The sequence below is a fragment of the Cynara cardunculus genome (assembly GCF_001531365.2).
Source record: "Cynara cardunculus var. scolymus isolate 2C chromosome LG 12, CcrdV1, whole genome shotgun sequence".
Taxonomy (NCBI): Eukaryota; Viridiplantae; Streptophyta; class Magnoliopsida; order Asterales; family Asteraceae; genus Cynara; species Cynara cardunculus.
Genome location: NC_037539.1, coordinates 37,825,991 through 37,843,368, shown reverse-complemented (window position 1 = coordinate 37,843,368; position 17,378 = coordinate 37,825,991). Strand labels below are relative to the sequence as shown.

Genomic DNA, 17,378 nt, shown 5'->3' with positions numbered 1-17,378 from the left:
AAATAAATACAGGATTTATGTATTTTTAAAAAAATTATTTTTTTATTTTTTAAACATTAGCGACGGATTAGCGAGGGAAAATCCGTCGCTGAAAGTTCCCTCGCAAATCCGTCGCTGAAAGTTCCCTCGCAAATCCGTCGCTGAAAGTTCCTTCGCAAATCCATCGCTGAAACTTCCCTCGCAAATCCGTCGTTGAAAGTTCCCTCGCAAATCCGTCGCTGATATTTCCCTCGCAAATCCGTCCCTGATATTTCCCTCGCAAATCCGTCGCTGATAGTTCCCTCGCAAATCCGTCGCTGATATTTCCCTCGCAAATCCGTCGCTGATAGTTCCCTCGCAAATCCGTCGCAGATCCGTCGCTAAGTACATCCCTCGCCGATCCGTCGCTGAAAGTGTCCGTCGCAAATCCGTCGCTGATTTCCGTCGCTGATCCGTCGCTGATAGCATTACCTACGACTGTTTGACCGACGGAGTATCAGCGACGGATCAGCGACGGACAACCCTTTCAGCGACGTATCAGCGAGGGAAATTTCCCTCGCTGATACCCAGCATTTTTGTAGTGTTATTTAGCATTTTTATCAAACATATATTTTATTAGTGCTTAAAATAGACTGGGGCTAAAGTAATTATTTATGAGATTCATATTGTTTATTCAGCATTAACAATCAGACAATAATTTATTTTAACTCGTATAGAAAACCTAATCAATACAGACAACTTTATCCATATAAGACTTAGGGTCTGTTTACCAAATTTTCCATTAAGTTCTGTATGGATAAATTTGTTTGTCTAGATAAATTTGTCTGTCTAGATAAAAATTTATTATTGTTTACTTTTTTACCTGAATCAATCGTCTAAATGACAATAATGACCGATCTACCCCTCAAACATGTTTGAACTTTACCACAATTCAATCAAACTCAAACCAAAAATCTATTGTTCATCAAACCAAAAATCCGAAACCGATTCGATCAAAAAAGATGCTCGATGGGGGCCTATCTTATGGAACCCAGATGATGATTTCCCAAAATCTGTTGGATCAAAATAGTAAAGTGGTAAAATCTGTTGGAGAAGACGATTTGCTCCAACCAGACATGAAATCTCCAGGGAAGACGATGGGCTCCCAAAATCTGTTGGAGAAGACGATGGGCTCCAACCAGGCATGAAATCTCTAGGGAAGACGATGGCCTCCAACCTGTTGGAGAAGACGATGGGCTCCAACCATACGTGAAATCTCCGGGGAAGACGGTGAGACTCGAACCAGACTTGAAATCGTCGGAGAAGACGATGAGACTCCCTCCCGTCGAACAGGAAAACCTCCCCTGAAGTTGGAAACTCTCCCTCTTTAGCATCGATCTAGCTTTCTCTCTCACTCTCCATTCGTTGCTCTCTATCTCTCATCTAGGGTTATGAAATGAAAGAGGGGGTGGGATTGAAGGGGGAGGCATGGGATGAGGGTATAATTGTCAATATTTTGGCTTAACGGGAACAACACACCCCTTTCATACTGTGCGAATAAGCCCATATATTTATCATTAAGCCACAAGTAAACGTCCATATATGGATGTGCGAATAAGCCAAAACAAACATTAAGCTGATTAAGTCAAAAGTAAACACCCCCTTGGGGGTGTTGGGTTGGAGGTATTAGAAGGTAAGAAATAAAAATGATACTCATTAATAATGCTTGGTTCCAACAAGGAATGGAAATGGAAAGAAAGATGGTGTTTGGTTTCAGAGAATTATCAACCATTATAACAGATTTAGGTAAAAATTATTTCTCCTCAATGTGGGGGGGATTAAAAAAAATTCACGTTCCTTTAAAAACCATTTTCTCGTTCTCTTCTTCCACTTCAGTCTTCTTTTGTGAAACCATATCCCCACCGCCAACATAGCACCTCCAAATACAAATATGAATTTGATTTTGAGTGTCCTCTTCGACAGTTCTGCTTCCCTCTTCTATAGATTTAAGGGAATCCATGATAATATAATACAATGATATCAATATAATCATTCCCATTCTATCTCATTTTCATTATAAATTCCAATTTCATTCCTTAAAATAAACCAAAACACCCTCTTAATGCAAAACAAACCGAACAAACCCTTAGTCTTGCATGCTCGTGAGCCCACCCATGCACATGAATCTTTTATATGTGAACCAAAACCCTTTACTCTATGTGACTTTTTGTTTATTTCATTCTTGCAAACCCAAAGTCAAGTGCCCTTAGTGATAAAATAATTTTTGTAACCATAAGGGTGATGTCCAATTGGTTTGAGCTTGGTCTCCAAAAGTCAAAAGTGTCTGGAGATCACAGGCTCGAATCCAAGGAAGAATAAAAATCTCATTATGGCCATGGAGGTTCAAACGCGGTGACTCCGGACTACCCTGAAGCGGGTGGTCGTCTTAAGATTAATCAGCTTAGATAGCAGGTTGGATATCTAGATTAATTAAAAAAATGATTTTTTATGATGTTCTAAAGTTCAAGATCAAGAAGGAAACCGAGGGACAATATTTCCTAATTAGGCATCATTATTATTATTTAGTAATAGTATCAATGTTAAGAGATTAGTTGAAGTTATATTCTAAAGTATATAAATTAATTAATTAATTTCAAAGGGTTTGAGTAAATCATATACTAAACATCGGAAAGGAACTCGTTGAAACGTTCATGGTAGAGTTAGTTTATAAATATTGTATTGTAACTTTGGAACCGTTATTATTTGTTGGGTGTTCGGTTCATTCAAATCTCTCAGTAAATACTAGTAGCTCTACTTTCAGAAAATTGGGTGAGTTTTCATGACTCGTTTCCCTAGGGGATGATACATGACTAGTTTAGTTTCGGTTTACGCAATTTATCTGTTCCATTTTTATTACTTAAATTGCTTAGCATATTACAATTTAGTATCGCTATGCTTATGTTATATATTCGTATGTGATTGATTATTAGTGTGTGTAAGACTCAATAATGTTAAATGTTGGTACCCGACAGAACCGTCAAGGAATCGTGGTTCAGTAGGTGCAGTTTATGCACAAATTGCACCATCATTATAACTTTATAGTTGATTGTTCGTAATAAATGTAGAGATGCTGTTTTTTAGTATCGCTATGCTTAATGTTATGTTTATAAGGTGGCGTTTGTTTTTTAAGAGATGCTGAAGTCTGAAGTCTGAATTCACTTCTGATTTTTAAGAGGTTGTGCTGAAGTCTGAAATCTGAATCAGTCAGACTGTTTGTTTTTTGCGTCTGAAATCTGAAGTTTGAAGATGAGAGATCGAGAGTTGATATGGATCAACAGTTGACAAAGTTGAGAGATGAGAGATCGAGACAGAAGAGTTGATCTAGAGAAATCGAGCGCAAAGAGATCAGAGTAGGTAGACGACGATTTGAAATAAGTGGTAATAAGAGGTTTCGCAACCACTTAAATTTTCAGACCTAATAAGAGCTTTTAAGCTCTTAATTGGAAAAAAAAAAACAAACACATTGAATCCTCTTATGTCTGACCGATTCAGACTTAAGAGGACATTAAGAGTTTTTTTATTAAAAACAAACAGCCCCTAAGTATTATTATGAACTCGCTTCACTTTATTCATATTGTGTGTATGTAGAGGAATTCACATAGGAACTAGCAACGAATCTCGAATGTCATAGTTCATGGATTATTTAGGTAATACTTATTTTTTATAATGTAATAAGTAGTCTGGTATCGAACAGGATTATTTGTGAACAATTGTTATTCAGTTTACAGACCTCAGTTGTTAGTTGAATATGATGTCATAAGCTTCAATGATTTAGATTTCTTTCAATATTGAGATTTAAAGTTTTTAGTTTGCCCACCTATACGATATTTTAGTTGTTTGTAGTCAAATAACACCTTTTGGGGTATAAGGAGGATGTTCACTAATATTAGTTGTACTACATCAGTCTCATTTAGGTTAAAGGATGTGAGTATCGTAAATTCATCATTGGGACGATGAAAAACATGTTCATTGGGCCATGGACAACTTGGAAACAGGTTCTTCGGGTTGCAGATCGAGTATGGGGCGGTCCTTTGACCAGGGGACATTTGTTGATGAGGTATGCATATTGATTCATCCATTCTTTTACAAACTTACGTTATATTTACTTGATGCTAATTGTACGTGTTGAATACATAAATGTACAACACGTCAACAAATAGAGGAGCAGCTTATGGAGTAGCAATGGACGTTTAAAGAGCGATCTTGGAGCAATTGACACAGGTGTTGGAGCAACTGAGGCAGGTCTTGGAGCAACTGAGACAGGTCATGTGGTTGCCAATTCTAGTTCCTACTTTAAACTAATTACTCTTTTGATCACCATGGTTACCACTTTGTTTCAATTTTCGTCTCTTTGGCTAATGGTGTTAACAAGGTCTGTTAACTCCAAAGGATTTTGCTATTTTTTCATTTATTTAATTTTATATTGGAAAATGAAACAAAAATATTATTATACTACGTATACTCACCCCACCCCTTTTCTTTTCCAACCATAGACCTTGTCAGCCACTATGATTTCGTCAATTCCACCACTTGCTCATTCCCTTCTCTAACCCTTCTACAACTCCGGTCTCCTCCTTAGATTGGGTTTTTTTTAATACCAAACAACATTTTGACGCCTATTTCTCCTTGCATATATACCATTTCCAATGCTCCTTCCCCTTTCACACACATGCACACATACAGAAATGGAAATGATCGATGAGTGTTGGCGGAGGGGAAGAGGAGGTGTTGTAGGTATTCACACATACATTAATGCAGAAGACGATGGTTTCGCTGTTGGATGGTCGTTGGAGGGGTAGGGGAGGGAGTTCTCTTAAAGCTGGGTCAATGAGGATTAGGGTAGTTATGGTATGTGCAAGAGGAATGTCATCAAAAAATGACATGTGTACAAGGGGAAAGGGGCATTGAAAATGTTGTTTGACTATTAGAAAATTTGTTAGTCCCGAAGTGGATGGTGAAATCCTAACAAGTAAATAGAAGGAGGGGTGAATACAATTACATAAATTTCACTTATTTTATTTTTTATTCATATAAATATTAAGAATTACACTTAGATAACAAGATTGAGTAGAATAAGGAAAGGATAAACCTGTCCTAATTAAACAATCTTTCACTTAAGGGCCGTTTACTAAACATTTATCCAGTAAGTGTTGATCGGGTAACTTTCTTCACCTGATGCATATGGAAAGGGCCAAAAATCTTACCCAGTAAGAGCGATGATAAGGATAGAGAGTCTTACCCAGTAAGTGATGGTGAGAACTCTTACCCGGGTAAATTGTTGCATACGATACTGTTTTAATATACTACAATTTTATCTGGTAAAATAGATTATAGTGTTGACTCATATCAGTAAGCGCTTACCAGGTAAGTATTTGGGTAAACGGCCCCTTAGTTTAGAAGGACTCAACTATCACCAGAGATTTTATGCCTTTTAAGATAGTAGCCAATTTTTGTTTTTTCACATAGAGAACTGTTGGTAATCGTAACCTTGCATGGGAGGAGAACTCTACCTTACATACCACCATGTAATTAAATGCATGGGGACACATGTCACTTGGGGATAAGATGTTCAGCTTTGACTTTAGAACTTTGGAGAGTCCTTTTCGTTATACAATTAAAAGAGGGACTTGTCACTAGAACAATTATTAGACATTTTTGAAGAGCACATCAAGAGCATATTAGGACAAACATGTTTTTTCAGGTGCTTCAAAAATGTCTTTGTCAAAGACGATGTTGGTGAGATTTGGTCAGAAAAGTTCTTGCATACGTATCATAGTCAAGATGACTATTCGAGCAATGAATATCGGCTAGTAGGAGACAAAGCTTGGTGCGTAAGTCAGACAGTATATCTTGATTCGCATCGGGTCGATCCACTTCTTGAGACATTGGCCAGTCTTCGATTTGCTGAACTGATTAAGTTTATCCCAAATAAAAGAACTAAAAGTTATCAAGTAATAAGTATTAGAGAAATAATCGAAGAGTCATCAACAAATATATCGATGACCTAACAAAAAACTAGATCTAGAGAGCAGGCTGAAGTTTTACAAAAATCGAAGAAGGGGATGAGCAAGCGACAAAACCGACAAAACCATAGTGGTCAATGAGGTTTAAGGGTGGACAAGAAAAGGGGGGTAGATATACGTAATATAATAATATTTTTGTTTAATTTTCTAATATAAAAATAAATCAATGAGAAAAATATTAAAATTTCGTGGAGCCAACATACCTTGTTATCACCATTAGTCATGAGGATCAAAAGCGAAACAAAGCGACAATCATAATGATTAAAACTGTAATTACTTAATAGTAGGGACTAAACTTAATAGTGATTGCCAATCACAAGGACCAAAAGTGTAATTTACTCTAGAGGTAATTTGTTACAAAATTTGATCGTTCAATGTGCTCAAGCAATGGTGAAACCAGTTCTTAAATCGGGTTTAAAAAAGTCAATTTGTAGCAAAAATTCATATAATTTCTTTAGCAGTAGATTTAACAACAAAAGATAACTCACTAATTTTTTGCATAGAAATATTTGTGAAATTATATACATAGCAAAAATAATAATTTTTCAAATCTGATCACAAAATTTTTCAAAACAAGATTTCTTACGGAATATTTATTGTTGAATGTGATTAGTTTTATTTAGTTTTACTAGAAGGCTATTCATGCAATACATCGAGACACATCTTGATTTCAATATTTTGTTTTATTCTTTTTTTTATGTCGATATAATACGGTTTATGTGGTTTTGAGAAAACGATAATGTTTTTATTTTTGAATAAAATATAAATTTGAAAAATATCATAAAATTTTCAAAAAAAATATATATTGATATCAGTAGCAATTTAATCTTTTTAAAAGTTCTTGTGTTTTAGTGTAATTTCTTTAATTCAATTTTTTAATTTTAATTTAATTAAGTTTAGTAACAAAGAAATTTAATTTTGGTTTAATAGTATAATTTTTTATAAAGATAATAACAAAGTATTCTGTTAGAACTTAATGATTATCCTAATTATATTTTAGATTTTTTATATTTAAAATGAGATATTTATCTAATATTTGATTATGTTTATCTGCAGTTAGTTACGCGAATTTAAATGTGGAGCTTTAATAAGTAGTATTTATGCACAATTTACTTGTAATCTTAAATTTTAAGTAATATGCATCAATAAAAAGTACTTCGTGGATAAAAAATGGTTTTTAAGAGTTTTTGTCAAATGTTTTATAATATAGTATAGATATTCCATTTCAGAAATTTATCTGTTGTAATGAAATAAAACGAAAAAGAAGTAGTTTTTAAAATAAGATGAATCATGAAGAAACTGATATAATTAAAATGGGGACACATGTTATTCAAAAACACAAATAACTTAATGGTAAGTTTTTTTGTGGCTATATTGAAGGTCATGTATTCAAGTTCTGTTCTACGACCTTTCATATTTTTTCGGCCAGTAACAGGAGCACCTGGTCAAGTCTAGTATGAGACCCTATCTGTAAGTTGATGCCCTAGACCGCCCTTGCAAATAACTTGTACAACAAATATCTGAATGTATTATATAAAATACAAAGGTCAAAAGTATCAGGAGGTCACAGGTTCAAATCCAATGAGGAATAAAAATCCCCTTGTAGCCACGGAGGTTCAAATGCGGTGACTCCGGGCTATCTGCAAAGCAGGTGGTTGCTCTGAGATTAGTCGACTCGCATAACGGGTTGGATATCCAAGTTAATAAAAAAATATCTTTTACAATTTTAATCGAGTAGAACCCAAACATATCAAATCCAAATGTCATGATCTTTGAACATTACATGATCAACAAAATAAAAATGAAAAACACCAACATCAAACATCAACTACAAGACAACTTACAATATATATATTACCAAGAATCATCAGCAAATCAGAAAAAAAAAAAACAGTGTTATGTTTATTGATAATTCTGTAATATTTTTTCTTAAAAGTTCAATCTAAAAACAATACGACATGAAATCACATGCATCAAGCGAATCTCACATTGAAACACTTAATAAACACACGAGAACGTGTTTTCCTACTGCTACAATCACGATCATCAGTCTTTTGTTCCTTCAGCTTTGATATTGTCTCCTCAGCCTCTACTAGCCTCAAATCTAGTTCTTTAATTTTTGACCTCAACAATATGGTCTCCTCAACCTTCTTTAACATCAGATGTCGTTCTTCATTTTTTGACTTCATCTCCTCCATCATCGGAGTGTCATCAAAAACCACCTTCAGTTTCTTTTTGTTGATATCTGTATCACCATCTTTAGAAAGGAATATCGACGAGACCTCCTCAAGGGCCATACTTTCGGGAACAAACATTCTTTCAAACAAGAATTTTTCCTTCTCAATCTCGCTAGAGACAGGCAGTATCGCTTGAGCTTGCCTTGTGACGTGTACTTCACATGTTGAATCTGGCTTCACGATGCCTATGTTTGGTCTTACACAATAGAGCTTTGGGCGTGTTGTTTTGACCTTATATGCGATATAACGATTGGATTTATTGATCAGCTTTACGATGCACATGATCTGTACCTTTGGTTTGAACAAGAATTTAAGTTCTTCTGGCTCAATCTCTCCAAAATCTGCATCCATCGTTGCAGGTTTAATGTAAATCTCTTGACAAATACTTTATAAAGCTATTTTTTCAACGAGACTTTGTCAAAGGAATGTTAATTAATTGTTGCCAACATGTTTACCAAATATTTAAAATAATAAAATAAAAACCATAAAAATAATAAAGGAAATTAAAATATAACTATATTTTTGTTGTTAACTGTGAGTATATGTCAGTTTGTGTGCACCTCAACTAATCCCAAAGATCTTGGAAAACAACCAGAAAAATCTCTAATAGCTTTAGAGGATTCGAACCGATGACCTCCAAAAAATCCTAATAACTTTCGAATAAAAATAGTTTTTTTGTTCAGATATGTTAAAATTGAGTAAACTACAATTTTGGTCCATGTGGTTTGTTACAAATAACATTTTTGTCTTTCTAGTTTTAAAATTACAAGATTGTCATCATGGTTTGCAAAAATGCTGAATTTGATCCCTCTCTTTAGGGTCGTTAAAAAATTCAATTTAATGAGACATACTTTCATTATTTTATCGTTTTTTTGTCATCGACCCAATCAAAAGCGATAGAGACCAAATCAAAAAATCGGTTTTAATTGAGTAAAAAACAAAAGGTTCAATAAAAGAACATAAACGCCCCTCTTAAACTGGACTTTTTATCGACCTTCAGAAAGAGGGACCAATCTTGACATTTTTGCAAACCGTTAGCATAAGTTGTAAATGTGTTGCATTAATAGAAAATTCAATTATCGAATAACTATCAAATTAATAATTATTTTCTTTATATTTATTTAAATTCGTCATTCATTAATTTAATAAATATATTTAATACACGACTTTGCCTACACATTTGACTTTTGGCCAGGTCAACACCAACATCTACAACCATAGAAAATCGTGACGAAATTGTGTTAATTTTGGTGAAAACACAACTGCAATCGTTAATACCATGTTTTAAACGATCAGATTTGGTTCGAAATCTAAAGTTGATTAAGTACTCGAGAACCGTCCACAACATGACATGTGATGATGTAACACATCAGAAATATGAATGTATTATTCATCATGAACGTTGTAACATATTCATCATAAATGTTTGATTCTAATAAATAACACCCTCATATTCATTATGAATTCGTCCTATATGTTTGATTCTAATAAATAACACCCTCATATTCATTATGAATATGTGATAAATGATGAACAACAGTTTCATCTTCATCCTGTATACATGTTATTCATGATAAATATTCATTCTGAAAAGAAACACAATCATATATATCTGGGTTATGCCATTTCAACATTCGGTTTCATACACAAAAGAGAATTTTTTGTACTTCAATATTCCTTGATTTCGTACTTATTATTCCTTTCATATTTAATAAAATAAAATAAAACGTGAATAAATAAAGTACTTAAACAAGACCAGGCCAAAAGTCAAATTTGTTGGTATTATCGGTAAGGGACTGTTTATCTAAATACTTACCTGGTAAATGTTTGTCGTTAAGAATCAACACTATGATTTATTTTACTGCGTAAAATTGTAGTACATCAAAACATATTTATGCAACAATTTACCTGATAAGTGTTTACCTGGGTAAGAGTCATCACCCTCACTTACCGGGTAAGACTCTCCATCTTTATCATCGCTTTTAACGGGTAAGATTCTTGCCCCTTGCCATGTTCATTCGGTGAGGAAAGTTGCTCAGTAAGTACTTACCGGGTAAGCGTTTAATAAACGGCCCCTAAATCCAAAAAGAATTGTGTAAGCCATATTGAAATGGGTTTATAAAACGTCTAATAGAATATTTTATTATAAGACTAAATTATAAAAACGTCATTTATAAAAGTGTTACAATTGATTTATAATATAATTTTAACGTTTTAATAATTTTTAGAAAAGTGTTTTATTAACTATTTCGAGAAGTGTCATAACTATAAATCTATTTTTTTACAGGACACTGTTGTTTATAGAACATTTTTTCAAATAGTGTCGTATTAAATACTTAACACAACATTTTTATTTTAAAAGTGTCCTGAAAACTTGTTAAAATGGCAAAAAAAAATCCTATAAACACTACTAAACTAAATATTTTTACCTACAGACTTTTCTGGAAAATCGGTCGCTAAAGAGTGATTCGTCATAAAAGTTAGTGGGTAATTCAAATTAGTGACAGATACTCAAACATTTTCTGGGTGATCCGTTGGTATCTTCTTAGTAAAAAAGTTTTTTAGTAAACGAACTATAGGGACTATATTTACACATATGCAAATCAGCCGGGCAATTTATGTAATTAACTCATATGGTTATTATATGATTAAATTCAAAATATTGAATAATTTTCATATTTAAATCTCACATATGATCAGTTATTTATAGAATTAAATTGAAGTACAGTAATTATATATGATATATTCTATATTAATAAAGGGTAAAAAATTTATCAAACACTTATCCGGTAAGTGTTTATCAGTAAATTTAATACTATTATTTTACTTATCGGGTAATATTTTAGTCCATTAAAACAACATCGTATACAACAATTTTTCCGGTAAGTGCTTATCGTGGTAAGAGTCATCGTCCTCACTTACCGGGTAAGACTCTTGGTCTTTGTCTCGCTCTTACCAGTAAAATTCTTGGTCCTTACCATATTCATCTGGTATAATAATATGATTTGGTAAGTGCTTATTCGATTAAATATTTGATAAACGACCCGTAACACCCATAAAAATAAATTTAATTTTAAATTCTGAATGACTTGTGCATACATTTAGTCAACATAATGCATCGTTTACTTTTTGCACTCATAACAATTTTTTATACATATATAATTTATAAAAAAAATTATTTGATTAAAAAGATGATATCATCATCATCATATTTTATATCTTATTTTTATTTAATAAAAATATTTAAATATTTAATAAATGACTGATATATGACACAAACTACGTTTGTGTTGGTTAATTTCACAAGCATTGACAATATCTCGTGGAAACTTTGGCTTTATAAACTATTGGCAAAGTGGATTTTACTCGAAGGGAAGAACAATGGATGCAGATTTTGGAGAGATTCAACCGGAAGAACTCAGATTCATGTTCGAACCAAAGACAAAGATCTCGTGCTTCGTAAAGCTGATGAACAATTCTGGTCATCATATCGCGTACAGGATCTACTCGACACACGCAGAGCTCTATTGTTGTCGAAAAAAAGAGGGTATTATCAAACCAGGATCCACATGTGATGTAGAAGTCATTAGAAAGAAACAAGACGTAGCGCCTCTTCCAAAGACGATTGCCAAGGAAAGGTTACACTTCAAAAGAATCTTTGTCCCTGAAGATACTGACATTAAAGATATCGCATCAATATTTCATTGTCATAAGTGTAATCCAGATATAAACAAAAAATATCTGAAAGTAGTCGTTGATGTTATCCCGAGGTCGGAGGAGATGGATTCAAAAACTGAAGAACAAGATTTAAGGATGGCGGAAGCTCGACAGATGAAATCGATGAAGTTGAAGATGGAAGACATGGATTTAAGGCTAAAGGAGGCTGAAGAAACTATATCGAAACTCAAAGAACGCAAGAATGAATGCGATTACAAGGGTAAGAAAATGCGTCCCAGTGTACTTATAAAGTGTTTTAATGTGAAATTGGTTTGATGCGTGTAATTTCTTTCCATCTTCTTTTGTAAGCTAAACTTCGAAGAGAAATAAAATACTGCTACTATGAATTACATGATATTTGGAAAAAATTAGGATCCTTAAAATGCGCACACTATAATATTATGAGTGTGCCTCAAAATAAACAAAACGAGGCTACAACCCAGTGTAGTGTTATTGCATATTGTATAATAGGTCGTACGTTCAAATCCTTTTGACTCTTTTTTTTTGCAACTATGAGTCTCATATTCAAACACTTGGTAAAAACACTAGGATGCACCAGTTGTAATCTATCAGTGATATGCACCCTCGATAATTCGTCAGTACAAGATACCTTCAACGAACCATCAAAGAAAATTTTTGTGTGTGAAGGCCATGGGTAAACCTTTGGGGAAGTTATAATGCACGAAAGTTTGACCAATAGAATTTACTGACAGTATTGGTTTTCACTAATAACTCGGTCCATCGGTGAAAAAGCTCTGAATTATAGTCATTGAAAATGACATATAAGTGATTTTTTTGTAACAAGCAAGTTATCTTTACTTATTTTGGTTTGATGTGTGTAGTTTCTTTCCATGATGTTCTTTAAGCTAAACTATTAAGAAAAATAAAACAGTACAATTAACAATTACATGATTTTTTGTTATATGTTGATCTTAATTGGTGTTTCTTTGTTTATTGTATTGTATGCATTCCATTGTGCTATCTTCTTCTATATCTTTTCTAGAATCAATAATTACGTGAGTCTTTGTGATCTGTCGATCTTAATTGTGTTTCTTTGTTTATTGTACTGTATGTATTCCATGTGTGCTATCTTTTTCCATTTCTTTTCTGTGGTTGGTGTGACAGCTTGTAATACCCCCCCTCCACGTGGTCCGAAATGGCGATGTCAGTAATGGGACTTAAAATAAAGACGCAACTAATTCAGAGCGACTAATAAACTTCAAGCATAGATTCCAACTTCCAAAGCATGACTTACAACTCAAAATGTTACATTCAAAAAATGTTTATAAACTTAGAACATTAACATCTTAAGGTGAGTCTGAAAACTCCAAAAGTTGCATGCTCGATCTCAAGTCCTGTCCCTATCAGTGTCACTTGGAACTTGCTGTGTTAGAAATCAAGAAACAAGGTTGAGCACAAGGCTCAGTGAATGGATTATAATATGAATTTGAAAATAACAATAGATAACATTGATAACAAAACGAAATACTTAACAATTCAATTAAACTAAATTTATGAAAATTTAGGTTAGGAATCCATTTAACTCAAAAGTGATGTACAATAACATTCAAATACAAGAATCTCAAGACAGTTCACAATTTATCTTCAAAACAAAATCCGTCAGACTGTCAATTCCTGTTTGAGTGTTCGTAGGGTAGCCAAACCACGCGAAGTATTGGACGGCATGCGAACACACAGCCGAGTCCCATAAGTATTTAACCACGGCCAAATGCTTTGTGGGTAAATATTCTAGGATCGATCCATCCGACCTCGAGCCAATAGAGTTAACCTAGTCCCCAGGGTCGGGTTTACCTGGATGACTCCATTAGTACAAAGCCGCCATGGAAGGCCTCCCAACTAATGTGCCCATTAATTGAGTGATTATGAAAACAAAGAAAAATAAGCACATGCCATTACTCGAACGACTTTCATTAGAGGTCAAGTTTCAATATACTTCACAAAACTCAAAAACCAGTTCAAAATATGAGAACCAATTTAACACAACTTGAAAAGATTCAAACATAGGATTCAATAGACTAAACTCAAGTGTTCACAATAAAGATACAAGATTTGACCTTCACAGTCTTTTTGCTGTGAAGGTTCGAATTTTTTTACCTTCACAGTGTTTTGTTGTGAAGTTTCAAGTGTCAAAAAATGGTTTCATGGTTCTCACAAAAACACTTTGGTCTCACATGAATCCAACCCTATATGTATGTGTGTGTGTGTGTGTGTATATATATATATATATATATATATATATATATAAGCTCACATTTTGTTGATCACGTTCAAGTGATCAATCACAAGGCAGTGAACCACCTTTAGAAAGGGTCGACTAAAACAAATGGTTAACAAGAGTCATAAGAAGTAAATCCATACTTTAATTGAACTTGAGAAATAGCACACGATCTAACGAGATTCACGATTTAGTCTGACTTGCTCACATGTATGTACGTATTTATTTATTTATTTATCTACTTTAGTATTAGCAAGCTCAAATTTTTTAACTTATTGGCTATGACCCAAATATATCCCTAAGCCTAGCATCTAACATAATCAAAATCGACGCCTAAAACCATTAACCATTGAACATATCGACACATTTATATTGACGGTCTCCAAATTTTGAAATCTCTTAAGAACTCAATCAATCTATCGATCTTTTAAATCCATGGTTTGATTTCGACGCACATCATCAAGACATCAACCAAGTGATTCAATCAACTTAGATTTGGCTTCTATTTTGTTTGGTCAAGAACTCAAAAATCAAGAATTGAACCATTGAAGGTTGTAAAGTCGTGGATTTTGTTACTCAATACTCACAGTGTAGTTGTAACTTTGTTAATTTGTTTGTTTTCTAATATGTTATGTATTTATTTGTTTGTACTTTGGATTGCTTCAATTTTGTACTCAAGAGCTGCTTAATTATTACATTTATTTGTTCATAAATTTTGTTTTGTTAAAATGGATATTTAATCTAAAATTCTAAATTATATATGTTTTTTTAAGTTTAACATTTAAAGCACATTAAGGGCCCAAACAGCCTAAACCGGTCAGACCAGACCGCCTTTTCGTGGTCTTGTTTGACCGGTCTGGGCACTTGATGTCAAACCGCTCGGTTTGAAAATTTTACAAACCGCCATTACGGTTTAATTTCGTGGTCTGAGGGGTTAAATCGTCTAAACCGGACCGCGAACACCCTAGTTAAACTCAACACTTATTTTATTGCAGTTCCATCCTTGCACTTAATAGCCTTTGTCCATTTTATTTTTGAGCATATTTATTCTACTTAGAGGATGAATTAAACTTCCTAATTGTGATATAACTGTATATATACCTCTTACGTTTCCATAGGCACTTGACTCAGTTCGTTTGGAGCCACGATTGATTTTATACGAATTTTATACTAATTGTATGCAAGTCCCGAGTAAACCAAGACCAGTTTTGGAAAGTTAATGTTTTGAGCACCTTAGAGCAAGAACTGGATTTGAGACCCCATAAAAGTTGTAGAACACACATAGGGATTTCTGCCTGCAAAATTGGAGTTTATTCCGAATTACGGTCTGTCCTCTATGAGTTTTTGAACACACTGGACCTGCACTTGCCCTTATATCTGATTTCCACATTTTTACCAACTCACTTTTATCATCCATATTTTATGTTTACTTAATTTAAAATGATCTAAATACACTTTAGCATACTAGACAATAAAATGGGAGTTCGATGGTTATTATCCTAAGCGTAATCTTGTAATTTTGCTCTCTTAAACATTTAATTGAACACTTGGTGTGCGGTTTAATATCAAGCCATAAATTCACCATCTTGATTCTATATTTTACCATTTTAATTCCTAACTTCAATTTTGGCTAACCTAAGTGTTCTAAACATGTATAATAGTATAAATTTGCAAAACCACTTCATACCCAAATAAAACCAAATTCAAGAACCCAAACATAAAAAATCTTAATAACTGTGGAAAAAATTTATACCTCTACGAAGGATTTGAAGAGTAGATTCTTTATTTAAGGTTGCTTCTTTAGTTCCTTCAACAATTTGATATCAAAATTTAGAGAAAAGTGAAGAACCGTAGAGAGAGATAGGTGATGGCGGTGAATGAAGGCGATGGATAGCTTACTTTAATTAGATGTAAGACTTCCCTTCAACAATCATTTATCGTTATTTAAGTACGGAACAATTCAAGTAAGCTAAAGTAAGAAACTAACCAATAATAATTGTTTTGAAAAATATCCATCGTTTTATTTTTAAAATGAAATAGTGTCATCATTCGGAAAAAAAAATGAAGGGGCCGTTACCAAAAGCTTACTCAGGTAAGTGTTTAACAAGTCACATTATTTTATCGGATAAATATGGAAAGAACCAAGAATCTTTCTCGATAAGAGCGAAACAATGACCAAGAGTCTTACCGTGTAAGTGAGGGACACAACTCTTACCACAGTTAGCGCTTACCGGGTAAATTGTTGCATACCATGTTGTTTTCGTAGATAAAAACCTTATCCGGTAAATGAGTGATAGTGTTAAATTTTACTATTAAATGATTATCGGGTAAATGTTTGGTAAACGAAACCTCTGACCATAAATGAAGTATGATTGGTGTTTGTTTTTTAAAAAAAGCTCTTATTTTACCACTTATGTCTGATTCGGTCAGACATAAGGCAATTCAGACCGTTTGTTTTTTTCCTCTTTCAGAGCCACTTATCACTTATTTTCCTCTTAAAAATTAAGTGATAACCTAACCACTTATTTTTCTCTTAATTCTGAAGACTATCCATAGAACCGATTTCTACTTTATCATTCGATCGACTTCACCCTCTCAATCGATCAACTTCACCCTCCTTACGTTTTGTTGATTACAAAAGCAAACTATCGGTTCAGATTTCAGACTTCAGACGTTTGTCAGTTTACAAAAACAAACAGTCTGACTGATTCAGATTTCAGACTTTAGCACCACCTCTTAAAAATCAGAAGTGAAATCAGACTTCAGACTTCAACACCTCTTAAAAAACAAACGTCAGTGTTAGTATTACATGTTTATGCAAAAAAAAGGAAGAAAATAAAGCGATAAATGAGTCTATTTCAAAGGAAACCAAGAGAGAATGCAATGAGAATGGCTATTGGGTCGAAACCGGGTCAAGTATCAGGTATGGGTCGACTCGTGACTCCGGTCCGGTAGAGGTGTGTGGGCTGCCCCATCGGACCCAATAAGCATATTTGGCTGCCATGTGGGGCCTTATAATCAGTTGTTGGACTCCATAATTTATTTTGTATGGGCTATTATTAATGGACTATATTGTTTCATTATTGATATATATAATATGTGTATCATTTATTTAAATGTGAGAGATTAAGGAAAAAACTAAATACC

At 33.7% G+C, this 17,378-nt stretch overlaps 2 protein-coding genes across 2 annotated transcripts; one reads left to right on the top strand and one right to left on the bottom strand.

Annotated features, from left to right (window-relative positions):
* Window positions 1-8,014: 8,014 nt before the first annotated feature.
* Window positions 8,015-8,629, bottom strand: LOC112523897 (vesicle-associated protein 3-1-like). The gene has a single exon (XM_025133568.1). The coding sequence runs from the start codon at window positions 8,627-8,629 to the stop codon at window positions 8,015-8,017; it is 615 nt and encodes a 204-aa protein (XP_024989336.1).
* Window positions 8,630-11,659: 3,030 nt separating this feature from the next.
* Window positions 11,660-12,271, top strand: LOC112523896 (vesicle-associated protein 2-1-like). The gene has a single exon (XM_025133567.1). The coding sequence runs from the start codon at window positions 11,660-11,662 to the stop codon at window positions 12,269-12,271; it is 612 nt and encodes a 203-aa protein (XP_024989335.1).
* The last annotated feature ends 5,107 nt before the right edge of the window (window positions 12,272-17,378 follow it).